The 20363-nt window shown below is 64.4% G+C and overlaps 2 protein-coding genes across 6 annotated transcripts in view; one reads left to right on the top strand and one right to left on the bottom strand.

The window, feature by feature from the left end:
* The window catches only part of ZSWIM5 (zinc finger SWIM-type containing 5), a 157292-nt gene extending 154063 nt beyond the window's left edge, over positions 1 to 3229 (top strand). For all 3 annotated transcript variants that reach the window (XM_045025999.1, XM_045025998.1, XM_045026000.1), the window contains exons 13-14: positions 785 to 866; positions 1803 to 3229. In XM_045025999.1, the coding sequence (XP_044881934.1) occupies positions 785 to 866; positions 1803 to 2665 (945 nt within the window). In that variant the 3' untranslated portion in view covers positions 2666 to 3229. The remainder of the gene's footprint in view (positions 1 to 784; positions 867 to 1802) is intronic.
* A 7573-nt stretch (positions 3230 to 10802) lies between these two features.
* The window catches only part of UROD (uroporphyrinogen decarboxylase), a 13474-nt gene continuing 3913 nt past the window's right edge, over positions 10803 to 20363 (bottom strand). For 2 of the 3 annotated variants that reach the window (XM_045027265.1, XM_045027266.1), the window contains exons 2-10: positions 18197 to 18309; positions 17843 to 17922; positions 15328 to 15390; positions 15024 to 15221; positions 14397 to 14558; positions 13694 to 13831; positions 12223 to 12323; positions 11545 to 11611; positions 10804 to 11131 (exon numbers count right to left, since the gene is read on the bottom strand). In XM_045027265.1, the coding sequence (XP_044883200.1) occupies positions 10967 to 11131; positions 11545 to 11611; positions 12223 to 12323; positions 13694 to 13831; positions 14397 to 14558; positions 15024 to 15221; positions 15328 to 15390; positions 17843 to 17922; positions 18197 to 18309 (1087 nt within the window). In that variant the 3' untranslated portion in view covers positions 10804 to 10966. Of the gene's footprint in view, positions 11132 to 11544; positions 11612 to 12222; positions 12324 to 13693; positions 13832 to 14396; positions 14559 to 15023; positions 15222 to 15327; positions 15391 to 17842; positions 17923 to 18196; positions 18310 to 20363 lie in introns of all 3 variants that reach the window. The other variant, XM_045027264.1, reaches the window with a different exon arrangement.

The following is a 20363-nucleotide window of genomic DNA, read 5'->3' as shown; positions in this document are numbered from 1 at the left end:
GAACGGGACTGTCGGGGGGGTGCTGCTCTGCAGTGTCCCCTGCTGGCCGAGTGTGGCACTTCAGGCCGCTTGCCTCAGTTTCCTTCCCTGAGGTGGGTCTCCTCAGCTCTCCACCTGCTGGTCAGCGCTGGAGATGTGGCGTAGCCCTCCGGCCAAGTCACAAGTGCAGCCCCTTCCAGGGCAGCAGCCGTCTGACTGAAAAGTCCCAACAGACCAAGTTCTTCAGCCCTTTGGGGGCTTCTCCTCAGCTTGCCCGCTGGGCCCTGGGCCCGGCCCCTTCCTGGGCTGCCTTCGAGAACCCCCAGGCGGGTTCCCTTGGCGGGCTGCTCTCAGCCCCTTGCAGCCTTCCCTGCTCCGGTAGAGCCCTGGGCTTCTTGCACACCCTGGTTCAGGGCCTTCCACCTGGGTCTGCCGGCTCCCCGTAACTCCCCGTCCCAGGCTGGGCATCCTGAGCCCTGGGACGAGGCCCAGCTGTCCAGTCAGACCCTCCTGCCTCAGGCAGGGACGCAGCCATTTAAGCTTGGCCAAGGTGGGGCTGGCCCCAGCTCCCCTCCCTAAGGGGCCAGTCCCCGTGTGACAGTAACTATATAGTGTCCAACGGTGGCTCAGGGCACGGGGCCGGCCTGGCTCCGCTCCCAGACGTGGCGAGTCTGGAGCTGCATCGGGCCCTGTCTGGAGCCGTTCCGCCTGCAGGTCTGGGCCGGGGCGCCGGGGGTGGGCCGGGAGCGAGGCCAGGGCAAAGCAGGGACGAAGAGGAGGGTGGTCACTGTTTTCTCTCTCCTAGGTCATGCGGATGACTCTGTCCACCCTGAACTGGAGGCGAAGGGAGATGGTGCGGTGGCTGGTCACCTGTGCGACGGAAGTGGGTGGGTGCCGCTCGTCACTGCCGTCCTGGCCCTCCAGGAGGGGCTGGGACTCTGCTCCGCTCCCCTGCCCTTTCCCGCTGGCCAAGGGCCGGGGAGGGGCTCGCTTGGCCCAGCCCGCAGGGCGAGTCCCTGAGCGATGGGATGAGACATCAGTAGATTTCCTGGCGTTTCAGGCCAGGCGAGACCACTGGATCATGGCCCAGGCTGGAGAACCTCCCCCAGTCGTCCCTGTGCTGAGCCCAGCCAGTCGGGTGAGACCGAACTGTGCCTCAGGCAGAGACCTGGGGGCACCAGTGCCCGTGGGCCCTGCAGTGGCAGGGCACTGAGTAGCTGATACGTGCCCAGATGATCCTGGCAGGTGACCCACGCCCCGTGCAGCATAGGAGTGCAACCTCCCCTCCCCCCGCCTTCTCCCCAAGCTTCCAGCCAATCTGCACTGGGGGAAGATTCCTTCCTGACCCCAGATCTCGCCATCAGTTGGAGCCTGAGCTGTCAGTGCCCAGCCCTTGAGTGGAGGGCCCTGGTGGGAACCGCAGGACTCCTAGAGGGGAGTTTGTGACCCGCGGTGCCCCGGCATTTGCTGGCTTTGACTCCTGTTCATGGGGACACGGTTGTGCTATTGCACCGTGGGGGATTCGTAGCTTCACTTCAGAACATTGGCCTGGAGCTATTTGTCTGCAGCGCACTGGCATCTGGTTGTCCCTGTACATCCAAGCCAGTGCTCTCAACCCGGGCTCCCAGGTCCTTCCCCCAGGCTCCGGATGAGAACTGGCCACTTGTCAGTCGTGCTGAGCGATCCCAGGTCCCACGGAGAGTGGAGGGAGCTGGGATTGCTCAGCATTCCGGGCCCGGCAGAGCCCCTAGAGGATTTAGGCGCCTGCCCCCGTTGGAGCACCGCGCCCCAGCCCGCGCTGACGGCGTGTTCCTGTCCGGCAGGTGTGCGGGCGCTGCTCAGCATCCTGCAGAACTGGTACACGCTCTTCACCCCCACGGAAGCCACCAGCATCGTGGCGGCGACGGTGATGTCCCACAACACCATCCTGCGGCTGAGCCTGGACTACCCGCAGCGCGAGGAGCTGGCCGGCTGCGCCCGCACCCTGGCCCTGCAGTGTGCCATGAAGGACCCCCAGAACTGCGCCCTCTCCGCCCTCACGCTGTGCGAGAAAGACCACATCGCCTTCGAGACGGCCTACCAGATCGTCATCGACGCCGCCGCCACGGGCATGACCTACTCGCAGCTCTTCACCATCGCCCGCTACATGGAGCACCGGGGCTACCCGCTGCGGGCCTTCAAACTGGCCTCGCTGGCCATGACGCACCTCAACCTCGCCTACAACCAGGACACCCACCCGGCCATCAACGACGTCCTGTGGGCCTGCGCGCTGAGCCACTCCTTGGGCAAGAACGAGCTGGCGGCCATCATCCCCCTGGTGGTGAAGAGCGTGCACTGCGCCACGGTGCTGTCGGACATCCTGCGGCGCTGCACCATGACGGCCCCGGGCCTGGCCGGCATTCCCGGCCGCAGGAACTCTGGCAAACTGATGTCCACCGACAAGGCTCCCTTGCGCCAGCTGCTGGACGCCACGATAAGCGCTTACATCAACACCACCCACTCCAGGCTCACCCACATCAGCCCTCGGCACTACGGCGAGTTCATCGAGTTCCTCAGCAAAGCCAGGGAGACCTTCCTCCTGGCCCAGGATGGCCACCTCCAGTTCGCGCAGTTCATAGACAATCTCAAACAGATCTACAAAGGCAAGAAAAAACTGATGATGCTGGTGCGGGAGCGGTTTGGGTGAGCTCCCGCCGGCGCTGGCAGGGTTCGGCAGGGGCACTACACGCAGAAGAAAGGAAAATCTAACTGCAATTGGCAAAGCAGAGGGTTTTTGTTCTTTTGGTGGATTTAACCGTTTCACATCCTGCGAGGATTCCAACGTTCTTCGGGCACATCAGACCAAAAGACAAGCATGGGAAGAACACTTTACTCAGTATCCTACGCTCCGGAGTGTATAACCGTTTAATACCAAAAGCTAACCTGGAAATCTAATACCTCTTTCCTAAAGGAAGCGTTCGCTGGCTGGTCACAAGGTTGCCAAGCAAAAAGGAAAGAATAAAAATCGAAAGCAAAAGAGAAACGCAACACTAAACCTCATGTGTCACCAAAAGCGATGGCTTTGCAGCGCCGTGCGCACCCTGCGGAGACGTGAAACTCCTCTTCTCCATTCGTGAAGATCCGTAAAGAAAAACTAGAGTAACTGTTCTCAGGGATTGCTTACTAAAAGTAACAAAAACAAAAAAAGCATTTATTATACTGTAAATACTATAGTATATGTGTCAATTATTAAATTGTAAAGTTATAATTATTTATAATTATTCCGTCTTTTATTTGGGGGATACTTGAAATTGTCATGGGCTGGGACTTTTTTTTTTTTTAATTAAAAAAAAGGAGGAGACACGTGACCATTTCTCAGGTTTCCCTGGCATCGTTGGTACATGAAAAGAGGGGTGGGAGGGAGGCAACCGGCAAATCGAAATGAATCCAGAATCTCAGCAGAACCACAGTGAGGTTGCGGCCCTGGGGATGGCACCTAGGCAGGCTGGATTAACGGCAGGGCATCTGGACAGGCAAAGGATGGACTTGGTCGGACGCTGACGGACGTTACGGGAGCCCTGCCCCTTGTAAGTTCCCCAAATGGTTGGTGGAGGATTGAACACAAAACGAAGAACGGAGCCATTGGGCCGGAAGCCATTGTGCCCAGAGTGTACATATCTCTATTTTTGGCCTTCTCTGTGTGTGGGCGTGTGAGGAGTGAATGTCTGGGTGCGTGGAGGGGGGCGGGGGGAGGCGGGGGGGGGGCTGACTGCCTTTTCTGCACTGAGGGGGCAGGAACACGAGCATGGCTTTGGTTACGTTTGTCCTCTCCATTTCCAAGTCTTTGTCGCTCTGGCTAACGCAGACACCGGCTGGACGAAGGCGTCTTGTCACGTTTCCCGATTTGTGTCACTCCGTCTCCTGCTGCTGCTTAGCGATCCAGGCTAGATTCAAACCTGTTGTGGGGCAGGGACGGGCTTCCTTATTCCAGGTGTCTTTGTGTTCCCCTGGTCCAGTGTCTTAGTTTTAAAAGGGTCGGGAGGGCTGGGGCCAGTGGGGACGGTGACTTGTAGCTAGAGAATGTGGACTGATGATCTACTGTCTGATTTTCTTTTGGAAAGAGATTTGTGTCTGCGCTGTGGACCGGAAAACCAGGTGTACTCAGTATTTGTTGCCATAAAAGTATCATTCTTCAACCTGTTTCTCTCTTTTTTTGTGTGCGCGCAACCTCTTGACCTAATGTTTAATAATAAAAGGGAAAAACAGCGAATACTATTTATGTCTCACTACTGCCCTTTTATATAAACGGTTGGAATTTCTGTGCTGTTCTTTGTTTTTATAATGAATCAATTGGGGGATTGGGAGGAGGGAAAACCCCAAATCGAGGTCAGTTGGTATTTGGGCTAAAAGGGCAGGAATTGGAGGGGCGTCGGCGCCCCCAGCTGGCGCTGCCTGAGAACGCCCAGCCCGGGAAAGGGGTCTGAGTCGCTGCGCTCTGCGGGACGTCTCAGGGCAGCGCCTCCGGGATCTGCCGCCGCGCGTTGCAGAAGCGGCGTGGAGCGAGAGGCGGAGGCCAGCGAGCCCTCCAGGGCGGGGTCTCCAGGCGGCTCAGCGTTGGCCTAGCCGTGCGGACGTGGTGGGACTGTGCCCGGGGTGGTCAGTGGGAGCAGAGTCAGGCCAATGTGGGTGCTTTGGCGACCCTCCGCCCAGGGCCTGATCCTGCAACTGGCTTTGGAGATGCGTGCGCAGAGCCAGCTGCAGGGTGGGAGCCTGTCCTTGCTCCGGCACAGACTCTGCTGTGGGCTGCCGGGCGTCTCCAGCGTGCCCGGCCCTTGGCTGAGCTATTCTCTCCTGGCTTGGCTGAGAACAGGCATTTGGCTCTGTCTCGCAGGCCTGGCCGCCCAGGCCCGAGGTGTGCAGAGCCCCTCGCAGGACGGGGCCCAGCGTCCGCCGCCCTGCTCACAAGCGGGACGGAGCGGGAAGGACGCCGGGCGGCTCCGGGGGAACTCCCCTCCCGCCTTAGCGCAGAGCCGTGTCCAGCGGAACCTGCTCGGCTGCGCCGGCTCCGAACGGCTCTGCCATGGCACAGCCCAAGCCGTGCTGCGTCCCAGGCGCCCGGGGAGGGGACTGCCTTCCCCCAAATCCCTTTGCCATGGCTCGTTGATCCTGGGGGGAGGCGGGAGCGGATCCCGCTGCGATGCGGCTGTCGGGGGTTCCCAAGGGCGTCTCAGGAAAGTGCCCGCTGGGTAACACGGGCCCAGGCCGGCGTGCACTGAGCGGGTGCAGTCGGGGGCCTGCACCGCAGGGTGACAGCCGCTCTGGTTCCCTGGAGGACACCCCCAGCGGTGCTGGTACCACGCACGGGAGGGGGCCCTGGCCATTGTTTGCCCCGTGGCTTTGCCAGGGAGCGGAATGGCCAGATGGAAACCCTGAAATAGGCTCTGGAAAGGTCTGATCCAGCGTCCCAGCCACACCCCACGTGGGGGATCCTCCCGGCCAGGGCCCATCACTCTGGCCCCGCCTCTTCGCGAGGTGGCAGGGGCCAGTGTGCTGGGCCCATCTCCGTTTCGGGAGGGCTCGGCCTCCACCCCCCTCCTGGTGCCGCCCCAGCCAAGCCATGATGGGGGGCTCCAAGGCCCCCGCGAGGCTGGTGTTGGTGAGGGCTCCCCAGGGCAGAGAGTTTCACGGTTAACCTCACCGTAAGGTGCATAGGGCAGACCCCCACCCCCACCCCTGAGCCATGTCAGGCTCCCTGCAGACGCAGGCACGTCCCTGCGTCAGTTGCACTCACTTTTTGGAGGGTTTGCTCAGACCCAGAGCCATTAGCGCCTTCGCTTTTGGTTTTAAAGAAGTAGAGGCCGATTCTGTGGTCGTTGCCTGAGTCTGGGGCCCAAGGCCTGAGTCTCTCCTGCCTGTGCCTGAATCAGGCTCTGGGCTACGTTACTATGGTGCCGTCTCTGAACCGTCACCCAACCCAATAGCGTAATTACCGGGAGTCAGATTGCTAAGGGGGGGAAGGGTGCAGATGTTTCCAGCCCCCGGCCTGGGGCTCGGAGCATCCCTGAATCCCCCAGTGCTAACACGTCAGGGCCCACGTCGCGTGTCTGCAGGGGGTCTGGACTCTTGCTCGTCCGCCCGCCAGGTCCGTGTCTGGCCCCGGCCGGCGCTGGAGTATCTAGCACAGAGGTGGGCAAACTACGGCCCGTGGGACCGTCCCGCCTGGCCCTCGAGCTCCAACCCGGCCCCTCCCCTGCAGCCTCAGCTCACCGTGCCACCAGCGCTCTGGGCGGCGTGGCTGGCTCCGGCCGGGCGGTGCGGCGGCGTGGCTGGCTCCGGCCGGGCGGTGCGGCGGCGTGGCTGGCTCCGGCCGGGCGGTGCGGCGGCGTGGCTGGCTCCGGCTGGGCGGTGCGACACGCTGCTCTGAGCAGCGTGGTAAGGGGGTGGGGGGTGGTTGGATGGGGCGGTGGGGACAGGAAGGCTGAATAAGGGACAGGGAGTCACGGGGGCACTCAGGACGGGGAACAGGGGGGGTTGGATGGGGTGGAGGTTCTGGGGGGCGGTCAGGGGACGGGGAACGGGGGGTTGGATGGGTTGGAGGTTCTGGGGGGGCAGTCAGGGGACGGGGAATGGGGGTTGGATGGGTTGGAGGTTCTGGGGGGCGGTCAGGGGACGGGGAATGGGGGGTTGGAGGTTCTGGGGGGCGGTCAGGGGACGGGGAATGGGGGTTGGATGGGTTGGAGGTTCTGGAGGGCGGTCAGAGGACGGGGAATGGGGGTTGGATGGGTTGGAGGTTCTGGGGGGCGGTCAGAGGACGGGGAACGGGGGGTTGGATGGGTTGGAGGTTCTGAGGGGGGTGGTCAGGGGGTGGGAAGTGGGAGGGGGCGGATAAGGGGCAGGGGCCAGGCTGTTTGCGGACACAGCCTCCCCTACCCGGCCCTCCATACAATTTCAGAACCCCGATGTGGCCCTCAGGACAAAAAGTCCCCCCCATTTTAGCACCCCCCCCTCGGACTCCAAGCCGCTGCGAGGCCCGAGCCGTGGCGATGCGCCCCGCCCCGCCCTGGAGCCAGAGGGGCCTCTCGCGGGGCCTGGCCCTTGCCCCACTGGGGCCGGCGCAGCTGCCCTGGCACGCAGAGCCTGGGCACCAGGAACCAGCCCCCGGCAGAGGGCGGCTCTCGACCCAAGCCGGCCTTCGGGCCACCTCCCTGCGCCCAGAGCCGGGCTCTGCGGGAGGGGCTCTGACCGGGCGCCGCGGCTTGCGGCAGCTGGGGAAACTCACCGGCCAGGAAGGAATCAAGTGAGACAATTCCTGCTTCTGGAGCTGCTGCCCTGGAACGGGGTGAGGACGGCTGGGGCTGAGGGGGGAGCCCAGGGCAGGGGCTGCGGGGCGGGAGTGAGGGGCACCGGTGGGGCTGGGGCAGGCCAGGCCAGTCGGGAATGAGGGGTGCCGGCGGGGCTGGGGCAGGCCAGGCCAGTCGGGAATGAGGGGTGCCGGCGGGGCTGGGGCAGGCCAGGCCAGTCGGGAATGAGGGGTGCCGGCGGGACTGGGGCAGGCCAGGCTGGTTGGGAATGGCGGGTGCCAGTGGGGGGTGGAGATGGCGGAACCCAGGGCTGCAGGACGGCAGTGAGGGGCGCCGGCGGGACTGGGGCAGGCCAGGCTGGTTGGGAATGGCGGGTGCCGGTGGGGCTGGGGCAGGCCGGGAATGGCGGGTGTCGGTGCGGGTGGAGATGGCGGAACGCAGGGCTGCGGGGCGGGAGTGAGGGGTGCCGGTGGGGCTGGGGCAGGCCAGGCCGGTTGGGAATGGCGGGTGCCAGTGGGGGGTGGAGATGGCGGAACCCAGGGCTGCAGGACGGCAGTGAGGGGCGCCGGCGGGCTGGGAGCGAGGGACGCCGGCAGAGGGCCGGGCGAGCCGGGGGCGATGAGGCGGAGAACTGGGGGCAGGGCAGCACCGTGACGGCCTGACATGTGGGCCCTGCTCCGTGCCCCCTGGATTCCCGCTTTCCTGGCTGGGGCTGGGGGGTCCCGAGGCCAGCGGCAGCCAGAACCACAAGTGGCTCCGCTGTGCAGCATGGTCCCTGCAGGGGGGTCCCTGGTGAGCACTAACCAGGGCCCAGCCAGCACCCTGGAGCCAAGCGGCCGTCTCTGCTGGGGGTGCAGGGTGGGTCCCTGGGCCTGGCCGTCGTGGCTGTGACCAGCTGCCAGCCAGAGCATGGGTCCCTCTGGCCAGGGGTGGGCTCCATGGTGTGGGGCACTGGGGGGGGGTTTGAAACACTCCTGGGGCGGGAGATCCCCAAACCGGGGTGGGCGGGGCGCTGTTGGCTCTGCCCTGGCTGGCTTGTGGAGACGGTGGCGAGGGGCCGTGGGGCTCGGCCGTTCAGCCAGGCACGTGCTCTGACTGCTGGGGATGGATTTGCTCCCAGGCTGGCCCTGGGGCTGAGCGACTTTCCACGTCAATCCACTCGCCCCCTGGGCATGCGTCTCCCTGCGCGCAGCGCCCCTGGGGCTGTCTCCTGGCGAGAGTCCGGGCTGGCCGCCTGCGGAGTCCCAGAACCGGCGGGGAAAGGGACCCAGGGACTAACTCCTTTCTGCCCCGCCTGCAGCGCTGGGGCCGGCTAGGCCGCGGGGTGAAGAGCATCTGCGAGGCACCGAAAGTCCTGCCCGGAGCTGGCCCGTGCCTGCTGCACCCTGGCTGTGCCCACGCCTGCCAGCGGGGGCGGGGACAGGACCCAGGACCGAGCGCCTCGAACGCAGGGCTGGGGTTAACCCGGCCTCTAGGCACCTCTGCCCCATGGGCCCCCTCCCACAAGCCGCCTGGCTCTGCCCTGCTGCTGTCAGGGCTTCAGCAGGAGCCGTCCCCGGATAGTGCAGGGGGCAGCGGGCAGGCCAGTCCCGAGTGAGGGTCCGGTGGGCGGCCGAGCTGCCAGGATTTACCAGGCAGCGCTGGCACCCGGAGAGGGGATTAAATCTGTGCCACTCGCTTTCCTTGGCAAAGCCTCGGGCTCCCGGCAGAGCACAGGCAGCCAAGCCTAGGGGCTGCAGCACAAAGCCCTTCGCTGGCACTGATCTGTGGTGTGACCCCAGCCACACCTCCTGCCTCAGTTTCCCTGTCTGTCAAACAGGCCGTGCTGCCTCCAAGGGGCTGCAGTGGCTAAATAAATTCACTCACCTTTGTCCCCCTCTAGCACCTTCTGTTCAAGAATCCCCCAACGCTAAAGGAATCATCTGGGCAGCTGCCTGCCACCTCGTTACCTGGCTAGCTCAGCACCCAATTAACCCCACAACCGGCTGGGGGAGAGAGGTCAGTGCTGTTATTCCTATAATGCCGGGGACACTGAGGCACATAGCGGGGCAGGGCTGTAACCCAGCGAGCGTTTGCGGCTCTTTCTTATTCCAGCTGGAACGACTGCGCCTGGCGCCCCGCCTGGCTGGAACAATGAGGGCAAGGCTGGCATCTCCTCGGTCTCCATGGGGTCTGGGCTGGGCTGGGTACGATGCCCCCCCTTCTCGCTCTCCTTTGCAGTCCCAGGGCACGACCCCAAAGCTGGGGGGGTGCCCCCCTTGGGGCCGAAGGGGCAAGGGGAGATGGTCCCTTAGCAGGGGGTGAAGGCGTGGCGGGCTGGCCCCTCCTTGCCCGCTGGGAGCTGGCTTGCGGGAGCCATGCGAGTCCTGGTCCAGGCTCCGCCCTGTTCGCTCTAAAAGGCCCCACGCTTGTTTCTGGGCATCGTCAAAGTGCCCTGACCCTGGAGCAGCCACCAGCAGAACCACACGTCCCTGGGGCTGTGCGGCGGCCGGACCCCGCGCACTCTGCCCCCCGGCTCCCCCGGCCAGCTGAGCCCGGCCGCTCCCCAACGCACTGCAGCGGAGCAGGGGGGGGAGCAGGCCGCGGTGCCCCAGCGCTCTGGCCGTGCCCTCAAGCCAGGCACCTCGGGGAGCGAGCGTAGAACGGGCTGGGCCTCGCTGGCGGCAGATGGGCACCTCGGGGAGCGAGCGTAGAACGGGCTGGGCCTCGCCGGCGGCAGACGGGCACCTCGGGGAGCGAGCATAGAATGGGCTGGGCCTCGCCGGCGGCAGACGGGCACCTCGGGGAGGGGGTTATGCTGGGTGGCAAAGGGGCTCGGGGTTCAGCCTCCCGAGCTGGGTTCAGGGAACGAGCGCAGGGCTCCTGGGCCAAGGGGGAGCAGTGGCAGGGCCCCAGGGGAGGCAGGCGGGCGGGCGAACCTCAGGAAAGGGGCCCCAGGAGGCCAGGCTGAGCATGTTGGAAGGGGGGGCAGCCCCACTGGTCAGGGGCCCAGACTGGAAACCCCAGGAGAGGGGGGTGCAGCCCAGGGGAAGGGCTGGGGGCGGGTTCCCAGGCTGCCGTGGGCCATGCAATCCCAGCAGCCCTTTGCGCTGAGCAGGGGGAGCCCTGGCCAGCCCAGGGATGGGAGAGCCGGGGCTGTGGGGCCCCCTTGCAGAGCCACCTAGCAGCACCCCAGCTCCCACATCCAGCCCGAGGCAGGGGGCGATGGAACCGGCTGTGCCGCTGCCCCGGCTGCCTGTGCCAGGCTCCGCAGAGCTGCCCGTTGGATCATCTCTGCCACGGGGCTGGGCTGCCGTGTCGGGCAGGGTTAACACGGCCAGGGGTCTCCCCCAGCCCAGGCTGCTGCCGGACTCCCCGAGGGAGCAGGGCGGGGGTGTTGCCAGGGCCCGCCGGATTCCCTGCCATGAGAACCTGGCATGATGACGTGAGCCCAGTGCGCCAGCTTCAGCCTGTGCCTGAACGCGAGGTGGCACCGCTCCTGGCTGAGTCTGGCTGGCACATCTGATGGCAGCCCCCGGCCAGGCCCCTCCCCACCCCCTGCCCCACATCAGACTCTGCGCTGGGACACAAGGAGCTTTAATTCGGTGCTCAGGCCAGGCAGGCCGAGCCCCCCGTGCCCAGACAGCAGAGCCGCCGGCCCGTGCCCCTGCTCTGCCGCTCCCTGGGCCGGCACCGCGCAGTCCTCTCGCCGGCGGGTCCCGGGCGGCTCAGGCGGGCGTCCGGAGGTGGCGGGAGTGCGTGTGCACAGCTTCCACGAAAGCACCCACGTGCTCAGGGCTCATGTCAGGGTACAGCCCGTGGCCCAGGTTGGCGATGTAGCGCTGGGTGCCGAACCCCTCGAGCATCCTCTTCACCAGCTCCCCGATCTTCTCCTGCCAACCCGGGACACCCACCGTGAGCCCGGTGCCCAGGGTGCTCCCCCACTGGCAGCCCTGGGCCCTGGTCCCCTCTCCAGAGCTCTGTGTGCGCCACCTGCAGGCATGGCCACGGTGCAGCCGGGGAGCTGGGGTGGGGAGATAGGGAAGGCAGCTGGATTCTGCCAGTCGCTACGGCCATGGGGGGAGGTGCCAGACACCTGGGCAGAGGCTCCCCCTTCTCTTGGGCTCAGCCCCAGAAGCCTGGGTGACCCTCACTCCCCTTCCCCAAGTGCCTGGGAGTTGGGCACTGGCTCCACTGTGCAGCTGGGGAAACTGAGGCAGAGGACATGCTTTGCCCCAAAGGGAGATGGTGTCGGTGCTGGGATTCGAACCCAAGGTTGCCAGCTCCTGGCCGGCCTCCCCTTTACCTTGGGTGCATACAGGGCGCAGGGATCCAGGTTCCCTTGGAGGGTAACGCGATGGCCCGTCCGCTCTCTGGAACGGAAAGGAAGCAGGTAAGTCGCTGCGCCTGGCTCAGAGATGGTGCCACTGCCCTGCCCACCCCACCCCCCAGCCCAGGCCTGGCATCCCAGAGCGGTCTGATCCCTGCTGGGCCACAGGCCTTCCAAAGCTCCAGCCACTTCCCCGGTGGCAGGGCTCATAGATCGGTCCCAGCGCCCAGGGCTGGCACAACTCGCCCCTCCAGGCACAGGCCCTTCTCAGGGGCTGGCCCCCAATAGCGAAGCCCCTGCGAGCTCGGGGCGGCTGGGACGCAGCCCCTGGGTGGAAATGCCTCTCCTCCCCCTGCTCCAGCCCAACTCCCCTGAGACGGGGCGACGGGCACCGCTGGGCCCTGTGTGTCCCGGCAAGGGGGCGGGGGCAAGGATCCCGGGGCGGGCAGGCCAGTGGAGCCGCCTGCACGCAGGAGTCACCAGAGCCAGGGTCCCCTTGGAGTGGAGGGAGGGCGGGACGGTGTCCCAGCCCCCCGGGCGGGGGGAGAGGGGTGACTCTAGGGCCTCGGCCTCATGCCCAGGGCAGCTGGGCTGCAGGCTCGAGGGCACCAGATGCTCCCCAGCTGGCAGCCTGGCCCCGGGAGGCTGTCCTACCGAGCTGCCTGGGGCTGGATGGTCCAATCCAGGCCGATCACCTCGTAGCCAGCCTGCGCCAGCTCCTCCAGCGCGTAGTGCGCGTCCTTGGCGAAGACGATCTGTGAGGGGGAGAGACGCGGGCGAGGAGCTCAGCCACGGGGCGCTGCCTGGCTCTGCCCTGCGCCGTGTGGAACGGGACACGGCGCCAGCCTCTGCCCACCAGCGGGAGCTCCCCTGCCCTGTGCCATCCTGGGGCCTGTGACCCGGAGTCCCTTCCGCTCATTCACTACAGCCCTCGGGGGGCGGGGGGGGTGCTGTCATTCCCCTGGGGAAACTGAGGCACGCCAGGGAACCAGCCAGCGCTGTCTCCAGGGCCTTCCCCTCGGGCTGGCCTGGCCCGTGCCAGCTCAGCACTCTGCCTTTGGCCGCCACGGCTGCTTCCTCCGGCCCGTGTCGTCAGGCTGGTGCTGACGGCCTGGGGCACCTTTCCGGGGGCGGGGTGGCTGTGCGGCCGGTGGGGCGTGTGACCCACTGCCTGTCCCGGTGCCACCTGGGGGCAGGGTGGCGTCCGGAGCCCTGGGTTACGGCACACGCAGCGTCCCGCTGGCCTGCTCTGAGGGGTGCCCCTGCTGGGATGTAAAAGCGCCCGCAGGCCGGGGCAGACTCCTCCCGTCCCTGGCCCAGGTCCCTGCTCTCCGACCCAGCCACAGCCCTGCTGGCCTTTCCCCTCCTCGCTCCCTGAGCCTACCAGGGATCGGGCTCCTCGCGGACACCTGCCCTCAGCCAGTGGGGCCGCCCCCCCGGGCACTCTCAGCAGCAGGGGGCAGCTGTCTCCCCAGCCCCCTGCCCCACAGCGGGGCCCGGTCAGCCGGCTCCCCCCCCGAACCGGCAGGCCACTTCCCCTTGGGGCCGGGGCCGCGCTGGCAGGCGGGTGGCTGGCTCAGGGCTCGGCTCCTGCCCGTGCCCAGCGCTGCAGTGGGGCGCCTGTGGGGCGCAGGAGGCCCATGGCAGCTGCCTCGGCCTGGTGCTCTGCTGTCAGGCTGCCCAGCGGAGGGAGGCCCACCACTAGGCACATGGGGGTGGGGGGGTGTCTGGGTTTAACCCCTTCCTGCGCAGCCTGCGGCACCAGCCGAGACGGGGCCGGGCAGGCCTGGCCTCCTCGCCCAGACCCCTCCTCTCTGGGAGGTGGGGGGGGGGCAGCAGCAGCCCTGCCCCCGCCGCCGAGGAGCCTCCCGGGCTGGGAGCTCTTGCTGAGCGTAGAGCAGCTGCCGCTGGGGAACCTGCTCCGGGGCCCCACCTGGCAGAGGGCACTCGGCCAGAGCTCTGGCTGGCTCACCCTCGGCAAGGGGCGGGGCCAAAGGGAAGCCCCTCCCACTTGCCTCAGTGACCTTCAGTGGGGAGCTGCAGGCTGGGGGTGAGGCTGGCCCCAGAGCAGCGACCCTGAAACCCCCTTGCTGCCGCGCCCGGGCAGGCCCAGCGCCCTCCTTACCATCGGCACCAGGGGCAGCGCTTCCGCCTGCAGCTTCTTCTTCACGTGCTTGGCAATGTCCCGGAGGTGGGGCAGGGCAAACTCCCGGAACTGCTCGGGGCCCAGGTGCCCGGCGTGGGACTCAAACAGCTGGAGAGCCTTCCGGAGCCGACGGGACAGCGGGTTAGAGCCCCCGGCTCCCATCCCCCGGCCCAGGATGGGCCCCTCCCCTCCCAGCGCCCCCGGCCCAGGATGGGCCCCCGGCTCCCATCCCCCGGCCCAGGATGGGCCCCCGGCTCCCAGCGCCCCCGGCCCAGGATGGGCTCCCAGCGCCCCCGGCCCAGGATGGGCCCCCGGCTCCCAGCGCCCCCGGCCCAGGATGGGCCCCCGGCTCCCATCCCCCAGCCCAGGATGGGCCCCCGGCTCCCATCCCCCGGCCCAGGATGGGCTCCCAGCGCCCCCGGCCCAGAATGGGCCCCTCCCCTCCTGACCCCACCGGTCTGAACCCCTAGTGGATACACAGCAGTAAGTCCCACCCCCCCGGCTGTGCATTTCCGGGTGCCACATGGCTCTGCCCCCCAAGGTACCGTGAACCTCAGTAACCCACTGCCAGGCTCCCACTGCGATGCCCCGTTGGCAGGTCTCTGCCCGAGGGACCCCCAGCTCTCCCCCCCGCCCCCCCGCACTGTTCCCATGAGCCCCCCAGCCCCCGGACAAGGCGCACCTGAGCCCCGGCTGCCACCTGGCCCACCAGGTACTCCACGATGACGTCCCGCAGCAGCTGCAGCAGGCGGTGGCTGGCCTCAGGGTGCCGGTACAGCCAGCGCTTGGCCTTGGCCATGGTATTGGAGCCGCCGCCTTCGATCATGTAGGACATGAGGGTCCACTGGGCGAGGAAGGAGTCGGCAGGGCACGAAGCGTGAGTAAGCGAGTGGGTCCAGCCGGCCCCACAACACCCCGGAGGCTCCCGGACCCACTGGGGGCCTGGCTGGGCCTCTCCCGCACCGCGACAGCCAGTCGCCCCTCGCACGAGGGCTGGCCCCAGACGCAGGAGGCACCGTCTGGGCACACGGGGGCTGGCACGGAAGTGGGGGGTCCCAGCTGGATCTGCCTCTGAGCGAACGCCCCCCACGCTAAAGGCAGGGTCATTTCGTCCGGCGTCCGCCCCGTCCCTGTGGCTCAGGAGCCAGTCAGCCCCTTGTGCTCCCCAGGCTGATCAGCGGCTGCAGCCCTGGGGCTTCCTCCAGAGAACACGCGGCTCCAGCACGACCCCCCGAAGGCAGCCGGAGCCCGGTGGAGCTGCACGCTTGGCTTCCCACACCCCCGAGGGGAGGGCCGGGGCGGTTCTTACCGGCGCCCCGGAGAAGCCGATCAGGGGCACTCTGCCCTCCAGGCTGTGCCGGGTCAGCGTGATGGCCTGGAAGACGTAGCCCAGCTCCTCCGACACGTCCACCTTCTGCCGCAGCTTCAGCAGGTCCTCCACCTCCTTGAGGGGCTCCGGGAAAGTGGGGCCTTTGCCGGGCACCATCACCACCTCCATGCCCAGCGCCTTGGAGGAGAACACGGGACGGGTGAAGGAGCGGGCGCCCCCCAGCCCCCAAGGGGATCCGGCCCCCCAGCCCGGGGGCAGCAATGCAGACCTTCGCCTCCCTTACCTGGGGCACCACCAAGATGTCGGAGAAGATGATGGCAGCATCCAGGGGAAATCGCCTTAGCGGCTGCAGGGAACAGAGCCAGAGTCAGCGCCGGACACGCACGGAGCTCAGGGACCATTGTGATCCTCTAGTCTGACCTGCTGCACATTGCAGGCCACAGAACCTCACCCACCCACCCACTCCTGCTCTCTGGCTGCATTACTGACATCCTCAAATCAGGGTTTAAAGACTTCAAGTTACGGAGACTCCACCATTTACACTGGTTTAAACCTGCAAGTGACCCCATGCTGCAGAGGAAGGCAACCCCCGCCTCCCCTCCGGGCCTCTGCCAATCTGACCTGGGGAAAAATTCCTTCCTGACCCCAAATATGGTGATCAGTTAGACCCTGAGCGTGTGGGCAAGACCCAGCAGCCAGACACCTGGGAAAGAATTCTCTGTAGTAACACCGAGCACTCCCCATCTAGCGTCCCATCACCAGCCATTGCAGATATTTGCTGCTAGCATTGCCAGATCGGTGACATGCCATTGTAGAAAGTGTCATCATACCATCCCCTCCATAAACTTATCAAGCTCAGTCTTGAAGCCAGTTAGGTTTCTTCCCCCCACTGCTCCCCTTGGGAGGCTGTTCCAGAACTTCACTCCTTTGATGGTTAAAAAACCTTCATCTAATTTCAAGCCTAAACTTGTTGATGGCCAGTTTATAGCCATTGGTTCTTGTGTCCACACTGGTGCTAACTTAAATAACTCGTCTCCCTCGCTGGTATTTATCCCTCTGGTGTATTTAGAGAGAGCGATCAGCTCTCCCCTCAGCCTGCGTTTGGTTAGGTTCAACCAGCCAAGCTCTCAAGGGAGGTTCTTTCCTCGGATCGTCCTAGTAGCCCTTCTCTGCACCTGTTCCAGTTTGAATTCATCTTTCTTACACGTGGGAGACCAGATCCGCACCCAGTATTCCAGGTGAGGTCTCACCAGTGCCTTGTACAATGGTAGTAACACTGCTCTGTCTCTACTGGAAACACCTCGACTGATGCACCCAGGACTGCATGAGGCTTTTCACGGCCGCATCACATTGGTGGCTCATAGTCAAACTGTGAATGACCATGTGACGCATGGCTAGAAAGGGTTAAATATCCTGCACAATAAATACCCCACAGAAGACAGGTGGGGGGAGAATGTTTGTGTATTTACATATGACAATGTAATCAGCAGTCCCTGTGGATGCTGTATTCCGATACTCTGTTTACAATTCATTTACATGATCTCTCCAGATTCATCTCTCTTTGAAATGTCCTGTGAATGGGGGAGGACCAAGCAAATGGCCTTAGGGTGGTGGACCTCCTTCCAAGTCATCCTGATTACCTCTTGTTCCCCAAGGGAATCCCAACCCCTCAAAGAGGACATGAAATTGTATAAAAGATCCTTGGGTCCTGATTCTGTCAGCTCAGATCTGCTTAGGCTTCATCAGGGGAAGTTTGAGTCGCAAGACGGATGTCCCAGTTATGCTGGGATGCCCTGAATATGAGATTGGGACACTGGACTATAAACTATGAACTATTTCTAAAATAAAACTCTTTGCAGCTACGAAGCTCACCCTCTCTGCTGTGAATCTGCACCTCAACGGACTGAACTCAGGTCTGTACGTATACTGATCTTTTAACCAGCCTCTCTCTCTCGTTTTTTTAACACATTTTAGTGTAGTTAATAAGAATTGGCTGTAGCGTGTAGTTGGGTAAGATCTGGAATATTCAATAAGCTGGGAGGTGATGTGTCCGATCCTTTGGGATTGGTGGAACCTTTTCTTTTACATGATGAAATAAGATTTGCAGAAATGTTCATATTTGCCATGGGTACTGGCTGGAGGCCTGAGGCTGGATGCTTTAAGGGAACTGTGAGTAACCAGTGAGGTAATACAGGAGCTGTTTTGTGCTGGTTGGTGAATCTAAGTATTGGAACATCCACCCGCTCTGTGGGGATTGTCTGCCCCATTCTTTGCTGTTCACCCTCATTGAGTGACCACAGCTGGCCCCCACTGGGACCCAGGTCACAGCCCAATACACCCAGGTCTTTCTCCTCCCGTCATTTCCAACTGACACATCCTCACCTTAGAGCAAAAATTCTTCTGGTCAGTCCCTAAGTGCCGGACCTTGCACTTTGCACTATTAAACTGCATCCCATTTCTATGACTCCAGTTTACAAGGTCGTCCAGATCTTGCCCAGTCCAGCAGGCCCCGGCCCTGATGAGCTCACAGGCTAAGGGCACACGTGGGCTCTCCATCAGGGCCGGGTCTGCAGCCTGACAGGAGGGTGCTTAGCCCCCAAGCTGTCACACGTGTGTCTCAGCCCGGGGTGAGTGGAAGGACCCTGGGCAGGACGACAGCGCCTCCCTCTGGTGGGCTGGGGTGGGGACACCCAATCAGTGCTGCGACAGCCCCCAGGGGAGCTCTCAGGGCTTCTGCGGCAGTGAAGGAAAGCCCGTCCTGGGGAGAACATCAGCCCAGGCGCTGGGCAGCTGCTCACCTGCAGGGTCAGTTCGCAGCACATCTTCGGGCTTCGGCAGGTGGCGAAGAAGTCCTGGGCAGCTCGAGTCTCCCGGAACTCTGCAAACAGATCAGCTGGGTGAGGCCCTGGGGAGGGCATCCCTGAGCCCCCCATGCCAGGAGGGCAAAGGGGGACCTGGCAAAGAGGTCCCAGCAGCACCCTCAGCTACCCTGACCTCCGCCCATCACTCTAAGCTGAGTCTCTTCCTCCATCTGCCCCCCTGCTCCTGGAGCGATGCCCAGCTAGAGCCAGCCAGCCAGGGGAGTGGGGGGCAGGCACTCCCGCTCCAACCAGGAGACGAGCCCTGCCTGGACCCTGTGCCTTGCCACTCACCTGGGAGGTAGCGGCCGGCCTGCCTCATGCACCAGACCGGAGTGTACTCCGTCTCCTCCCCTCTCGCCGCTCGAAGGAACGTGTCATTCTTCAACGCAGGGAAGTCTTGGGGCCTAAAGCAAGGGGGGGAAGGGGGAGCAGGCTATGAGCAGACCCAGCATCACTGAGAGCAATCCCCTAGGAGCAGGGTGGGGGCAGGAGATCACTGCCCCCAGAGAGCTGCAGAGCCCAGCCCCCCGCAGGAGCAAAGGGAGATCACAGGAGCTGGCCTTCTGACACGCTGCAGTCTGAGGCGTTAGCTGCACGGGCCCACGCGCTGCATCGGGGCTGCGAACTGGTGCGTTTGGCCATCTCTGCCCCCGTGCCTCGGTTTCCCCCCCAGTAAAATGGGACTGATATTTGCTGTAACAAGGCGGTCTGCCCCTTTAAGGCCCAGGGAGCAGCCCAGCAGGCAGGTGCTGGGAATCAGCAGCCCTAGCTGAACAGCAGCTGTGATGGGGGCTGAGTCCCAGCTGGTGCTTATAAAGGAAGGATCCGGCCCCAGGAGGGAGCCTAGCAGTGTGTTTCCCTGGAGCTGCTGCAGGAGGTTGGGAGGGGGTGAGCCAGGCCTGTGCCCCTGCCCCCCAGGCAGAGAAAGGAGCTGCTGGCGGCTCTGCAGTGTAGGTGAGGAACAGGCCTGTTGCCTTGTCGTTGGTTCCTCTTTCTGGGTGGAGATTAAAGAGAGGCTGAGGCCAGCCCGGCAAGCAGGTCCCCCAGCCCACACTTGCCTTGTGCCGGGGGGCAGGAGAGATTTACTCAGCGCTTTGGGAACACGCAGACGCCAAGTGTAACTTGCCAGCAGCCCAGGACAGGGTCCCTGCACCTCCTCATTCTGCTGCCCAGCGTGAAGCCCCTGCAGGCCCCCTCCTCACACTGAATTACTCCCCTGGGGGGTTTGTGTGCAGCCCCCAGCCTGGCTCTTCCTTTCCAGGGGGCTGTCGGCCCCTTGCCAGGAGGAGGCTGACACAGGCCACTCTGCACCCAGGGCAGGTTTCCCGTCTGCTCCCTGCTCATGCAAGCCCAGGCTCCAGGGGAGAGAGAGAGTCCCTGACCCACAGGAGAATCAGACCCTCCTCTGTCAGCCCTGGCTGCTGGTCCTGCTTCTCCAGGCTGCTAGGGGCTAGGCAGCAGCACCTCGCTGGGACGACGGCTTCCTTGAGGGAGGGGAGCCCTCTGCGCTCCAGGGTTCAGGCAGGTCCCTCCCTGCTGGCTAATGGCTGGGATGGCAGCAGGGAGGAGGCGAACGCTCTCCAACACATTGGGCAGAGTGGTCCTGGCCGGGGCGTAGCAGGGAAGGGAACTGGCCATTCCCCAGGCCGGGAAGGTCAGTGACATAGTATCTGGCTAGTCTACTCAGGCACAACAGCGGGCTAGGATTTAGCAGTCCCTGCCTCTCGCCCCCTCGAATCCCAGCTCCCCACCAGCCCCAGAGCTCCAAGTGCCCTACGCTACCCAGCGAGGAGCGCGCCAGTAACGGTCTTTACGGGACAAGGAGGAAGTGGGGGCAGAGTGATGGAGACCTGCCTGGATCTCCTGGGTTCCAGTCCCATGCCTCACCCTCACGACTCCCTGGCTCACTGTGATACCGGCTGCAAAGCCACGAAGTCCCAGCCACACAGTGACTGCGGAAGCAGGCAAGTACGCTCAGCACGAGCTCGCCCGGGCCCTGGCACTCCCCACAGCTCACTGACCGGGGAAAGGTGCCCAAAACACCAGGGTCACTGCCCTACACAAGTGCCCCCCCGAGCCTGGCAGGACTCAGGTTTAAGGTGTTGGCCACAGCACAGCTCCCTCCCCACAGGCTGCGGTAGCTGGTTTTCCTCCCAGGCCAGGAGGACTGTGGGTGGCTTCCCTCTGCTCCATTAAAGAGCCCCAAGGGCTGGTGGCTGCGGTGGGAATCCGCTGCCTTCTGGAGGCATGAAGCTGCTCTTCGGGGGTGGTAACAGATAATCCCAGATGAAACGTTGTAACTGGCTGAGAGCACGGTCGCATTTGTCATCACTGCCCTGTTCTGTTCTAGCTGCACATCGCGCAGGACAAAGCCAGCCGGAGGTGGGAGCGGGCTGCCGAGGGCACCTCCCTGTTCTCCCGGCTCCGCCTGCCCAGCCATCACTTGCACAGACAACGT

The sequence above is a fragment of the Mauremys mutica genome, chromosome 8, assembly GCF_020497125.1.
Source record: "Mauremys mutica isolate MM-2020 ecotype Southern chromosome 8, ASM2049712v1, whole genome shotgun sequence".
NCBI lineage: Eukaryota > Metazoa > Chordata > Testudines > Geoemydidae > Mauremys > Mauremys mutica.
The sequence above is the reverse complement of the archived record's forward strand: the minus strand, read 5'-3'. Positions and strand labels throughout refer to the sequence as shown.